General features: G+C 38.1%; 1 protein-coding gene across 2 annotated transcripts in view; it reads left to right on the forward strand.

Moving 5' to 3' along the window:
* PKP2 (plakophilin 2) overlaps window positions 1-13,883 on the forward strand; it is an 86,867-nt gene that overhangs the window by 16,660 nt on the left and 56,324 nt on the right. For both annotated transcript variants that reach the window (XM_032647014.1, XM_032647013.1), the window contains exon 4: window positions 4,621-4,756. In XM_032647014.1, the coding sequence (XP_032502905.1) occupies window positions 4,621-4,756 (136 nt within the window). The remainder of the gene's footprint in view (window positions 1-4,620; window positions 4,757-13,883) is intronic.

Genomic DNA, 13,883 nt, shown 5'->3' on the forward strand with positions numbered 1-13,883 from the left:
TCTGTACCTATGGAGGACTAGTGGTTCAGCAAATGAATATTAGGTTGCTCCAGTGTACCCAACACTGCAGTAAGCACCATAGAGGATCCGTAAAAAAGAAAATAAGACATATCAAGTGCTAGATTGTACTAGTGTCTATAGGAATTCAGAGAACAAAAGAGTGATGTATTAGTAGGGGGAGAGAAAGGTGAGAGACTTTATCTCTGGTAGGATCACCAGTCAACTTTGTGACATAGAGCAGCACAGAGCAGAAAAGATGTCATAATAACTTCCCTTCACATCCTCTTAATTAACAACCTCTCTAGTTCTTTGATTCCTCAGGTCTCTTTTAGTTATATCTTTCTTTCCATTTCCATTTTTAACAGCCCAGTTCACAACTTTATTGCTTCAGCTAAGACTCTTGTAGTGCCCTCAAAACTGTGTCTAGAGACACATATCCACTCCAAAGTCATGTTTCCAAAGCAGTGCTTTCATCACACCTAAAATATTTGTGAGGTAGGGTGATTTGCATTTCCTAAGCATCTGACAACACGAGGGAGCTCTTCATTCATCATCTGGTGTTTGCTTGGCCTTCAGAGCTATTCTAATATCTGGGAACCAACCTAGGGCAGGGCTGTATTATTATTGGCAGGAATGCGGTTGCTGAGGGATTGCACACCTAAAAAAAAGGACCGTTTTAAATTTTTTCGTATAATATCTCATATTCTGACCAGTGATATTTTACACTGCTTCCTCTTTACATTTTTGTAAAACATATTGATATCATATTAACATATTAACTAAAGTTGTTGAAAAGACTCACTTCTGGAGAATCTGCTCAGTGGATAATGGGGCCGAGGAACAACTGCTCATCCTGATGCTTCCCTCCCCAACCCCATCTCCCAAGCCACATTTCTACAGGCTTCAAGAAATGTTTTGTGAGTGAGCAGAAAGGGGGGAAAGAAGGACGAAAGGGAAGTAGAGAAGGAAGTAGGGAGGAAGAGAGATTGAGGTGAAAGCAGGCAGAACCCTGCAGGGCCTTGCCTGGGTGCAAAAGTCCCTCCATATCCCACGTTTCTTGTTTGAAGAAAGGCTTTTGTCTCCTAGGCCCTCTCTGAGTTCCAAAGAGCCGGCTCAAGTAGTTAATGATTAGAACATTGGAGTCACAGGACTCCTAGTTCATCCTGAAGGGATATAGATAACAATCTAACACATATCTCTGAGTTCTGCAGAAACTAGCACCGCCACTCATTGTGGATAGTGACTATGTGCTGACCACCAACACCTAGACCCCATACTGGTTGGAACCAGAAGGTTGATTGTTGAGATTCCTGGAACATCATCCTGTTACCTCACCACCATCAGAAGAATGTCCACAATCTGATCAGACACCCTGCAACCCTCACTCCTAATTTTACCTTTAAAAACCCTTCCCTGGGGCTTCCCTGGTGGCGCAGTGGTGAAGAGTCCACCTGCCAGTGCAGGGGACACGGGTTCGAGCCCTGGTCCGGGAGGATCCCACTTGCTGTGGAGCGGCTGAGCCTGTGCACCACAACTACTGAGCCTGCGCTCTAGAGCCCGCGAGCTACAACACTGAGCCCGTGAGCCACAACTAATGAGCCTGTGTTCCACAACTACTGAAGCCCATGCCTAGAGCCCATGCTCCGCAACAAGAGAAGCCACCGCAGTGAGAAGCCCACACACAATGAAGAGTATCCCCCCCACCCCGCTCACTGCAACTAGAGAAAGCCCGCGCAGCAACGAAAACCCTATAAATAAATAAATAAATTTATTTAAAAACGAAAACAAAAACCCTTCCCTGACAGCCATCTGGTCTTTTGAGCATGAGCTGCCCATTCTCCTTGCTTGGGTGCCCTGAAGTAAACGCTGTACTTTCCTTCACCACAACTCTGTGTCATTAGATTGACTGCTGTGTGTTGCACTAGCAGACTCCAATTTTGTTGGGAAACAGAGGGGAGGAGTGCTATGGGAGAATAGAGGAGGAAAAGAATAGCTCTATCTGGGGGTAGGGCTACAGGAAAGATTTCACAGAAGTGATGATATTTGAATTGAGTCTTGAAAAATTAAGAATTAGGTAGAAGGGGGGCTTCCCTGGTGGTGCAGTGGTTGAGAGTCCGCCTGCCGATGCAAGGGACACGGGTTCGTGCCCCGGTCCGGGAAGATCCCACATGCTGCGGAGCGGCTGGGCCCGTGAGCCATGGCTGCTGAGCCTGTGCGTCCAGAGTCTGCGCTCTGTAACGGGAGACGCCACAACAGTGAGAGGCCTGCGTACCGCAAAAAAAAAAAAAAAAAAAAAGAGGTAGAAGGGTGGGCTTTCTAGAAAAATCAGAGAGAGTGGCTTGTGAAGAGGCGTGCAGTGTTTAGAGAAGGATTAAAAGTCTGGTGTGATTGGAGGATGGGTTAGTCCATCAGGGGAGGGAGAGGAGATGGGGTGGAGGATGGCAGGAGATGGAGTCAGACTGAGGTCAGAACATATGCCATGTTATAGAGTTGGACTTTACAGACAATAACAAAACAGGAAATTGATGCCCTGACAGCTGTGGCAGACCTTCATGTTGAGCAAGCCTTCATTATGTTTTGGAATTGTTTTTAATGATAAAGTAAAGTAACATTATGTTGGCTGGTAGTGAATGCAGAAGTTCTTTGTGAATCATGTTCAGGAATGGAATTAATTGTTGGTGTTAGAGACTTGGGAATTCAAACTTTCCTGAGTAATTTATGACTTACGAAGTACATTAATGGCTGAATCTTGAAAAAAAAGAAGTGTTAAACAGGAGGTTATTCTTAGGTTATGAATGATCTTTCATTAGTTTAAACACCTGTAGTGGTGGATGGTAAAAGACTTAAAACTAATTTCTTAGTTCCTTAATTTCAGGAAACTTTTGATTTCCCTGTAAAGGAATTGGAGTCCATGCATATGAAATATTTCCATCTCTTTTTTTTAATAGATCTTTATTGGAGTATAATTGCTTCACAGTACTGTGTTAGTTCCTGTTGTACACCAAAGTGAATCAGTGAATATGCATATACCTGTCCCCATATCCCCTCCCTCTCGAGCCTCCCACCCGTCCTGTCCTCCTTATCCCACCCCTCTAGTTCATTGCAAAGCACCGAGCTGATCTCCCTGTGCTATGCCGCTGCTTCCCACTAGCTAACTATTGGAAAACAGGATGGAGGTTCCATCTCTTTTTAAAAGGGTGTTTATATTAAATAAAAGTGATTCAAATTCTAGTTTTAGTGAAAATAGCCTACATTTTTACCAATTAACTTGATTGCTAAGTCCCAACAGTTAAAAATATGAGATCATTATATAATTCTCAGTATAGATGCCAGAAGTGCTTCATTTTTAATACCCTTATACTCATGAGGTAACACTTCTGTGTTTGAACATGTGTTTCAGAAGCAGTGGAAATTCGTTTTTAGTCATGAGGCCCATTACTCTTATCCTCACCTGTGCCACACCCACACACACAGCCATTCACAACATACACATGCTCACCTCTGTACATAGGCGCATGTATTGGTGGGTTAGCCAGCTGTAAGAGAGAATTTCCTCACTGTTCTTGCTAGCAGGTACTGGAAAATTCCCTCCCATAATGTCTTAGGGGTCTCCATTTTTGAAGCCAAAAAAAGTCCTAGGTTACCTTTAAAGCATGTCTTTAGCCACAGTCCTAACGTGTTGCCATCCTGAGTATGGTTTCTCTGAGGCGATACTTAAGGAAGTGCAAATGTGCAAAAGAAAAAAAGGAAGTGCACATCTACCTTGGTAATAGGCTGCCTAACCTAGTCACCCTCTAGGCAGAAGTAAAAGGGGAGGAAAAAAATGCCACTTCTCTGAGGCATTTGGGAGCTATTGTTTTACACATAGCAATTTTATTTGTTCTCTATAAATTATCCTGTCAGTATCAAACTGAGTCAGATTTCATAACACTACACACCTGCAATTAGTAGAGGACAAAGTATGCTACTAGATAGATGTAAACTGAATGTCATTACAATGGCAAAGCAAATGGTAACAGAATGTTTATAAAATTGTCTTTAAAAAGGGCTTTTTATTTTTGCATGTAATCATTACCTTTCCTGATGGATTCTTTCACACTAGCATGACTTATTTTAACCAAACAAACTCAGTTTTCCTGGCTCGTACTGTTTACATACTACTATATTCATCAAATAAGAGCACTTTTAGAATGCTTCTTTTAAAACTGATTTTCAGGTGAAATAACAGATTTTGAGCAGCTGGTGAGAAAAATCTAATGACTTTTGAGGGAAGGTGTTTAACTTACAGGTGTGACATTACCAGGGTAGGAATAATTTTTAATTTCTGTGACCAAATTTCTTTTAAATTTCGTGTAAGATACATGTTTATCTTAAACAGAGTTAAGTTTCTTCTCAATTCAGTGGTATCTTTAGAGGCTAGTCTGACCAGAGCTGGAGTGTTTCTGCTGCTAGCTTCCTATACCTTCTGACCTCAGAGGCTGATTATTCCTCTGGCTGAAGAGGAGGCAAGGCTCAGACGTTCTAGGTGCTTCACGATATTAGCCAAGTCATCTCTGGAGGATCAAGTTGACAGGAGAGGGCAGGTTTGGAATTTTGCTGAATCTGTGACTGTTTGTCTAGGAATGCAGACACGGAGATGACTCTGGAGCGAGCAGTGAGTATGCTTGAGGCAGACCACACGCCGCCGTCCAGGATTTCTGCTGCAGCTACTTTCATACAGCATGAGTGCTTCCAGAAATCTGAAGCGCGGAAAAGGGTGAGCATATCATATTAAGTCTGATGTAAAACTAGCACACTTTCACATCTATTACGGTGATACTGCAAACTGAAACCAATTTTAATTTATTTTAGTTTTTGAAAATCTTCATTGAGTTATGTCAATCGTAGCTCAGGTTTTTAAATTAAATAAATAATCTTTATTGAGACCTTTTAATTTAAAAGGAAATATACACTGATTGCCAACAAAAATTTTCCTGCAATCCAGAAACTTAGAATGTAAATCACTACACATACCTCTCCCTTCTTTGTCTGACCTTTTAGAACCATCCCCAGAGATAATTGTTTGTATCAGTCTGTATAGTTTCAGATTTTTCTGAGAGAGAAAGGGAGTGAGAGAGAGAAAATGAGTGTACATTTTAGGCTATTATTTTCTATGTTTAAAAAAATATATTAAATGTAAGCAATGTGTTCCAATTTTTGTTTTCCTTAAACAATTTCTTTAACATATTACAACAATGGATAGCTTTGTACATGTATCTTCTGGCATTTCCACCAGTGTTGCTATAGGACAGATCCTCCAAAATGGAATCAATGTTCGTTTTAAAGAGTGGTACAGGGCTTCCCTGGTGGCGCAGTGGTTGAGAGTCCGCCTGCCGATGCAGGGGACACGGGTTCGTGCCCCGGTCCTGGAGGATCCCACATGCCGCGGAGCGGCTGGGCCCATGAGCCATGGCCGCTGGGCCTGCACGTCCGGAGCCTGTGCTCTGCAACGGGAGAGGCCACAACAGTGAGAGGCCTGTGTACAAAAACAAACAAACAAAAAAAAAAAAAAAAAAAAAAGAGTGGTACATTTGTGGGGGAAAAAAATCATAGTTCAAAAAGGTATGCAGTGAAAAATAAGTTTCTCTCCTACTCCAAACCCCAGTCTACCCCCCATTTCCCTCTTTCTCTCTCAGCCTCCCATTCTCATTCCTCCTCCCTCCCTCCTTCTCTCTTTGTCTCTCTCATCAATTTTGGGGTATCTTTCCAGAGATAGTTTATGCATGTAGAAACAATTATTGGATGGGTTGGTTGAATATCCTTTTTTGTTTAAAATAAAATCACAAATGGTAACAGGTTATTTACAGTACTCAGTACTTTATGTTTTTATCTAACACTATATCTTGGAAATCTTCAGTATTTATTAGCCCTACTTCATTCTTTAAAACTGCCACATAGATTTCTGTTGTATAAGTGCACCAATTTTGTTTGTTCAGTTTTTTAACAGACTTGCTAAGGTTCAAAATGACAAAGTTTTGACATATGTTTTGATGCTGTGAAACCATCATCACAATCAATATAATGAGCATATCCATTACCTCCAAAGTTTCCTTGTGCCCCTTGGTAATCAATACATCCCACCCCTACACAACCCACTTCCAGTCCCAGGCAACCAGTGATCTGCTTTCTGTTACTATAGATAAGTTGAATTTTCTAGATTTGTATATAAATGGAATCATATTAGTAAATATGCATTTTTTGTCTGGATTCTTTTTTTTTTTTTTTTTTAACGGTACGTGGGCCTCTCACCATTGTGGCCTCTCCTGTTGCGGAGCCAGGCTCCAGACGTGCAGGCTCAGCGGCCATGGCTCACGGGCCCAGCCGCTCTGCGGCATGTGGGATCTTCCCAGACCGGGGCACGAACCCGTGTCCCCTGCATCGGCAGGTGGACTCGCAACCACTGCGCCACCAGGGAAGCCCTGTCTGGATTCTTGTACTCAGCTTAACTTAAATCTTTTAATATCCATCCATGTTGTATGTATCAAAAGATGTGTGTGTGTGTATGGCTGAGTAGTATTTTGTTGTATGGATACACCATAATGTGTTTATCCATTTACCTGTTGATGGACATTTGGGTTTTGGCTATTACAAATAAAGCTGCTATGAACACATGTATACAAACAAATGTTTTAATTTCTCTGGGGTAAATTCCTTGAAGTGGAATGCCTGGATGATATGGTAGTTGTATGACTTTTTAAGGAGTTGCCAAACTGTTTTACAAAGTAGCTGTACCATTTTATATTCCCATTAGCAATGTATGAGAGTTCCAGTTCCTTGATATCCTAACACTTGACATGGTCAGTATTTATTAGAGCCTATAGGTTTGTAGTAGTATTTCATTGTGGTTTTAATTTGCATTTTCCTAATGACCTGTGATGTTGAACATCTTTTCATTTGCTTATTTATCATCTATATACCTTCTTTGGTGAAGTGTGTTTCCAGATCTTTTGCCCATTTTTTTATTTGGGTCTTTTGTTTTCTTATTGAATTCTGATATTTCTTTATAGATTCTGCATATAAATCTTTTTTCATATATATGATTTGGAAATATTTTCTCTCAGTTGTGTTTTGTTTTTTCATTCTCTTAACAGTTTTTAATTTTGATGGAGTCTAATTTATCAGTTTTTTCCTTATGGGTCATACTTTTCATGGTGTATCCAAGAAATCTTTCTTTACTCCAAGTTCACAAAAATACTCTTCTGTATTTTCTTCTAGAAGTTTTTTAAGTATAATATTTTATAGTTGATCAACAGTCCTTTTGGGGTTAATTTTTGTATATATTGCAAGATGTGGACCAAAATTCCTTTTGTTAAAATATATGTATATGCAATTGTTTAGGCAGGATTTGTTAAAAAGACTAGCCTTTTGGTACTGAGTTATTTTTGCACTTTTGTTGAAAAGGAATTGATTATATGCATATATGTGAGTTTATTTCTGGACTGTGTATTCTATTCCATTGATCTCTGTCTATCTTTTTTTTTTTTTTTTTTGCGGTACGCAGGCCTCTCACTGCTGTGGCCTCTCGCATTGCGGAGCACAGGCTCCGGAGGCACAGGCTCAGTGGCCACAGCTCACGGGCCTAGCTGCTCTGCGGCATGTGGGATCTTCCTGGACCGGGGCACGAACCCGTGTCCCCTGCATCGGCAGGCGAACTCTTAACTACTGTGCCACCAGGGAAGCCCTATCTTTATACAAATACCATCCTGTCTTGATTACCATAGTTTTATATTAAGTCTTGAAATTAGGTAATGTTAGCCCTCTGACTTTGTTCTTTTTCAAGTTATTTTGGCTATTCTAGGTGTTTTGCTTTCCATTTGAATTTTAGAAATGAGCTTGTTAATTTCTATATTTTAAAAAACTGCTGGGATTTTGTTTTGAGGTTGCATTGAATCTGTAGATCAATATGTGGAGAATTGACATCTAAACAAGTCTTCTGACCTCTGAACATGGTATACTGCACCACTTACTTAGGTCTTCCTTAATTTCTCTCAACAGTGTTTTGTAGTTTTTACTCTAGAGATCTTTCATTCTTTTGTCAGATCTTTCCCTAAAGATATCATATTTCTAGATGCTTTTATAAATGGTCAAGTTTTTTTTTTCAATTTCAATTTTTTTGTAGTTCAATGATAGTGGATAGAAATGCAGTTGATTTTTTATATGTTGGTTTGTACCTGTGTTATTACCTAATTCACTTATTAGCACTTGTAGCATATTTGTAGATTCATCACATTTCTACATAGAAGGTCATGCCAACTGCAAATAAAGACAGTTTTGTTTCTTCCTTTCTAATCTGGATGACTTATACGTCTTTTTTTTTTTTAATTTAGTACTGGCTAGAACCTCCAGTACAATGTTAGAAAGAAGTGAGAGTGGACATGTCCTGTTCCTGATTGTAGGGGAAAGCATTCAGTTGTGCTTAACACTATTAAGTCTGATGCTACCTGTAAGTTTTTTTTTTGTTGTTGTTTTTTGAGGAATTTAATCTGGGGTATTTTTGTGGTTTTTCTTTTTTCTTTTCTTGCTTTCTTTTTTTTGTTTTTGGAAGAAAGGGAAAAGGCTTATACTTTAGTATTTTTAACAACAGTTTTTTCCAGCTTTTTGTTTTGTTTTTTTAATTGAGATATAATTGACATATAACATTATATTAGTTTCAGGTATACAATATGATGGTATGATATATGTATATATTGTGCAGTGATCACCACAATAAATCTGGTTACCATTTATCACCACACATAGTTACAAAATTTTTTGTCTTGTCCTGAGAAGTTTTAAGATCTACTGTCTTAGCAACTTTCAAATATACAATACAGTATTATTAACTATAGTCATCATGCTGTACATTACATACCCAGGACTTATTTATTTTATAGCTGGAAGTTTGCACCTTTTGACCCCCTTCACCCATTGCACCCTGCCCCAAACCCCCCCCCACCTCTGGCAACCACCAAACTGTACTCTGTACCTATGATTTTCGGGTTTTTTTGTTTTATTTGTTTCTTAGATTCCAGATGTGAGTGAGGTCATAGGGTGTTTGTCTATCTCTGTCTGACTTATTTCACTTAGCATAATGCCTTTAAGGTCCATACATGTTGTTGCAGTGGCAGTAATTCCTTCCTTTTTATAGCTGAATAATATTCCATATATATATATATATTTACACACCACAACTTCTTTATTCATCCACCGATGGACGCTTAGGTTGTTTCCATGTCTTAGCTATTATAAATAATGTTGTAGTCGAGTTTCCCTGGTGGCGCAGTGGTTAAGAATCCGCCTGCCAATGCAGGGCACATGGGTTCGAGCCCTGGTCCAGGAAGATCCCACATGCCGCAGAACGACTAAGCCCATGCGTCACAACTGCTGAAGCCCGTGCACCTAGAGCCCGTGCTCTGCGATGAGAAGCCACCGCAATGAGAAGCCCGCACACTGCAATGAAAAGTAGCCCCCGCTCACCGCAACTAGAGAAAGCCTGTGCACAGCAACAAAGACTCAACACAGCCAAAAATAAATAAATAAATTTATTTAAAAAATAATAATAATGCTGCAGTGAACACAGGGGTTCATATATGTTTTTGAGTTAGTGTTTTCATTTCCTTCAGATAAATACCTATAAGTAGAATTGTTGCATTATATGGTTATTCTATTTTTCATTTTTTGAGGAACCTCCATACCATTTTCCACAGTGGCTGCTCCAATTGACATTCCCACCAACAGTACACAAGGGTTTCTTGTCTTTTTGGTAATAGCAATTCTAACAGGTGTGAGGTAATATCTCATTGTGGTTTTGATTTTCATTTCCTTGTTGATTAGTGATGCTGATTAGTGATACATCTTTTCATGTGTTTATTGGCCATCTGTCTGTTTTCTTTGGAAAAATGTCTATTCATGTCCTCTTCCCATTTTTTAATCAGGTTGTTTGTTTTGATGTTGAGTTGTATGAGTTCTTTGTATACTTTATATACATAAAGTATATAAAGTATATATACTTTATATATATCCCTTATCAGGCATATGATTTGCAAATATTTTCTCCCATTGTATAAGTTGGCTTTTGTTGATCTATTCTTCTGTGCCAGAAGCTTTTTAGTTTGATATAGTCCCACTTGTTTAATTTTGCTTTTGTTGCCTTTCTTTGGATGTCAAATCCAAAATATCATCACCAAGACCAACGTCAAGGAGCTTACAGCCTATGTTTCCTTCCAGGAGTTTTATGGTTTCAGGTCTTACGTTCAAGTCTTTAATCCATTTCAGTTGACTTTTGTATATGGTGTAAGATAGTGGTACAGTTACATTCTTTTGCATGTGGCTGTGCAGCCTCCCCAAAACCTTTTATTGTGTATTCTTGCCTTCTTTGTTGTAAATTGATCATAATGTGTGGGTTTATTTCTGGGCTCTCTAATCTGTTCCACTGATCTATATGTCTGTTTTTATTCTAAAATCATACTGGTTTGATTGTTATAGCTTTTTAATATAGTTTGAAATCAAAGAAGCATGATGCCTCCAGCTTTGTTCTTTTTTCTCAAGATTCCTTTATCTATCAGGGTCTTTTGTGGTTCTATATAAATGTTAGGATTGCTTGTTCTACTTCCATGAAAAATACCATTGGAATCTTGATGGGGATTTCATGGAATCTGGAGATTGCTTTGGGTAGTATAGATGTTTTTAATGATATTAATTCTTCCAGTCTATGAGCATGGAATGTATTTCCATTTACTTGTGTCTTCTTCAGTTTCTTTCATCAGTGTCTTATAATTTTCAGTGTACAGGTCTTTCACCTCATTGGTTAAATTTATTCCTAGGATTTTATTCCTTTTGCTGCAGTTGTAAATGGGATTGTTTTCTTAATTTCTCTTTCTGATAGTTTGTTATTAAGTATACAGAAATGCAACCGATTTTTGTATATTAGTTTTGTATCTTACAACTTTACTGAATTTGTTGATTAGTTCTAACAGTTTTCTGTGACATCTTTAGGGTTTCCTGTACATAATATCATGTCATCTGCAAATAGTGATGATTTTACTTCTTCCTTTCTGATTTGATGCCTTTTATTTCTTTTTCTTGCCTAGTTGCTCTGGCTAGGACTTTCAATACTATGTTGAACAGAAGTGGTGAGGGTGGGCATCCTTGTTGCTTCTGATCTTTGAGGAAAAGCTTTCAGCTTTTTACCACTGAGTATGATGTTAGCTGTTGGTGTAGGTTTTTCATAAATCACCGAATCAAGTTAAATAACTTCCCTTCTGTCCCTAATTTAATAGATTTTTCCCCCCTCAGGAATGACTGTTGAATTTTATTAAATGCTATTTATACATTTATTGAAATACTTCTCTGGTTTTTATTTTAATTTTGCTAATACGATATATTACTTTGATTTTTAAATGTTACCCATTCCTATGATGAAACCCACCTGATCATGATATACTGTCACTTTTTATATTTTTGAATTAGATTTGCTAAAATTTTGTCAAGAAATTACAAAGCTAATTTACAAATGATATTGACCTGTAATTTTCTTTTCTTGTAATGTCTTTGTCCAGTTTTAGATTGAGGGTAATACTAGCCTAATAGAATAAATTGGAAAGTTTCCTCTTCTCTTCAATTTTCTGAAAGATTTTGATTGGACTTGGTATTATTTCTTCCTTAAATGTTTGGTGGAATTCACCAGTGAAGCTATTTTGACCTTAAGTCTTCTTTGTGAGAAGGTTATTAACTATAAATTTAATTTCTTTAACTGATATGGGGCTATTTGGACTATTTATTTCTTCCTGTTGATTTTTGGTAATTTATGTCATCCAAAGACCAAAGTCTTTGTTCATTTTATCTAAGTTGTTCCAGTGCTCTTCATTTCTTTTTGTAGGTGTCATCTGATTTCATTTCCCTTTGCCTGAAGAATTTTTAAAAACATTTATTATAATGCAAATCTCCGATTAACTATTTCAGCTTCGAATATCTGAAAAAGAATTTCATCTTTGCTTTTGAAAGTTATTTTCACTAGTAACAGAACCCTAGGTTGATGGTGTTTTAATTCCAGTACTTGAAAGTTGTTGCGCCATTGTCTTGTCACCTGCATTGTTTCAGACAAGAAATGTCCTGTCCTCCTTATTTTTGTACTGTACATGATGTGTCTCTCCCTGCCTACCCAAGCTGCTTTTAAGATTTTATCTTAATCATTGGTGTTGAGCAGTTTGGTCACAATGTACCTTTGTGCAGTTTTCCGTAGGCTTCTTAAGTTCATTAGACTTCTCAAATTGTTGATTTGTGCTTTTCATCAAATTTTGGAATTTTGTTTGGGAAATTTTCTTCTGTGCCACCTTTGGGAACTACAGTTACATATATATTAGGCTGCTTGAGGTTGTCCCACAGCTCATGCATACTCTATTTTTCTTTTTTAGTTGGTTTCTTTTTTCTGTATGTTTCTTTTTGGATAACTTCATTTTCTATGCTTTAAATATATTAAAATTTTCTTCTGCAATGTTTAATATGCCATTAATCTTATTCAGTATATTTTTTACTTCATAAATTATAGTTTTCCTCTCTAGAAGTTAAATTTGAGTCTTTTTTATATCTTCTGTGTCCCTACCTAATATGTTTCATCTTTCCTGAAGATTTCTGAGTGTAGGGAAGACTGTTAAAATAGCTGCTTGAATGACCTTGTCTGTTAATTCTAACATCTGTGTCCATTCTAGGTGGGTTTCATTTTTTAAAAATTTATTTTATTGGGGCTTCCCTGGTGGCGCAGTGGTTGAGAGTCCACCTGCCGATGCAGGGGACACGGGTTCATGCCCCCGTCCTGGAGGATTCCACATGCCACGGAGCGGTTAGGCCTGTGAGCCATGGCCGCTGAGCCTGCGCGTCTGGAGCCTGTGCTCCGCAGCGGGAGAGGCCACAACAGTGAGAGGCCCGCATACTGCAAAAAAAAAAAAAATTATTTTATTGAAGTATAGTTGATTTACAATGTTGTGTTAATTTCTGCTGTCCAGCAAAGTGATTCAGGTATACATATATGTATTCTTTTTCATATTCCTTTCTGTTATGGTTTATTACAGAATACTGAATATAGTTCCCTGTGCTGTACAGTAGGATCTTATTGTTTATCCATTCTATATATAATAGTTTGCATCTGCTAATCCCAAACTCCCAATCCTTTCCTCCCCTACCTCCCCCTCCCACTTGGCAACCACAAGTCTGTTCTCTATGTTGGTGAGTCTGTTTCTGCTTCATAAGTAAGTTCATTTGTGTCATATTTTAGGTTCCACATATAAGTGATACCATATGGTATTTATCTTTCCCTTTCTGACTTACTCACTTAGTATGATCATCTCTAGGTCCATCCATGTTGCTGCAAATGGCATTGTTTCATTCTTTTTTATGCCTGAGTAGTATTCCATTATATCTATCACATCATCTTTATCCATTCATCTGTCAGTTGTTTCCATGTCTTGGCTATTGTGAATAGTGCTGCTATGAGCATAGAGGTACATGTATCTTTTCAAATTATGGTTCTGTCCAGATATATGCCCAGGAGTGGGATTGCTGAATCATATGGCAACTCTATTTTCAGTTACTTGAGGAACTTCCATACTGTTTTCCATAGTGGCTGCACCAATTTACATTCTGAGTGGGTTTCATTTGATTGTTTTTACTCCTCATTATGGATAATATTTTTCTTCTTTGCATGCCTGGAAATTTTTTATCAAATGCCAGGCAGGTATTATGAATTTTATCTTGTTGGATGCTAGACATTTTTATATTTGTAGATATTCTTGAGTTTTCTTCACAAACTCAAGGATACAATTAAATTACTTGAAAACAGGTTGACTCTTTCAAATCTTGCTTTTGAGATT

The sequence above is a fragment of the Phocoena sinus genome, chromosome 10 (assembly GCF_008692025.1).
Source record: "Phocoena sinus isolate mPhoSin1 chromosome 10, mPhoSin1.pri, whole genome shotgun sequence".
In the NCBI taxonomy this organism is placed as follows: Eukaryota; Metazoa; Chordata; class Mammalia; order Artiodactyla; family Phocoenidae; genus Phocoena; species Phocoena sinus.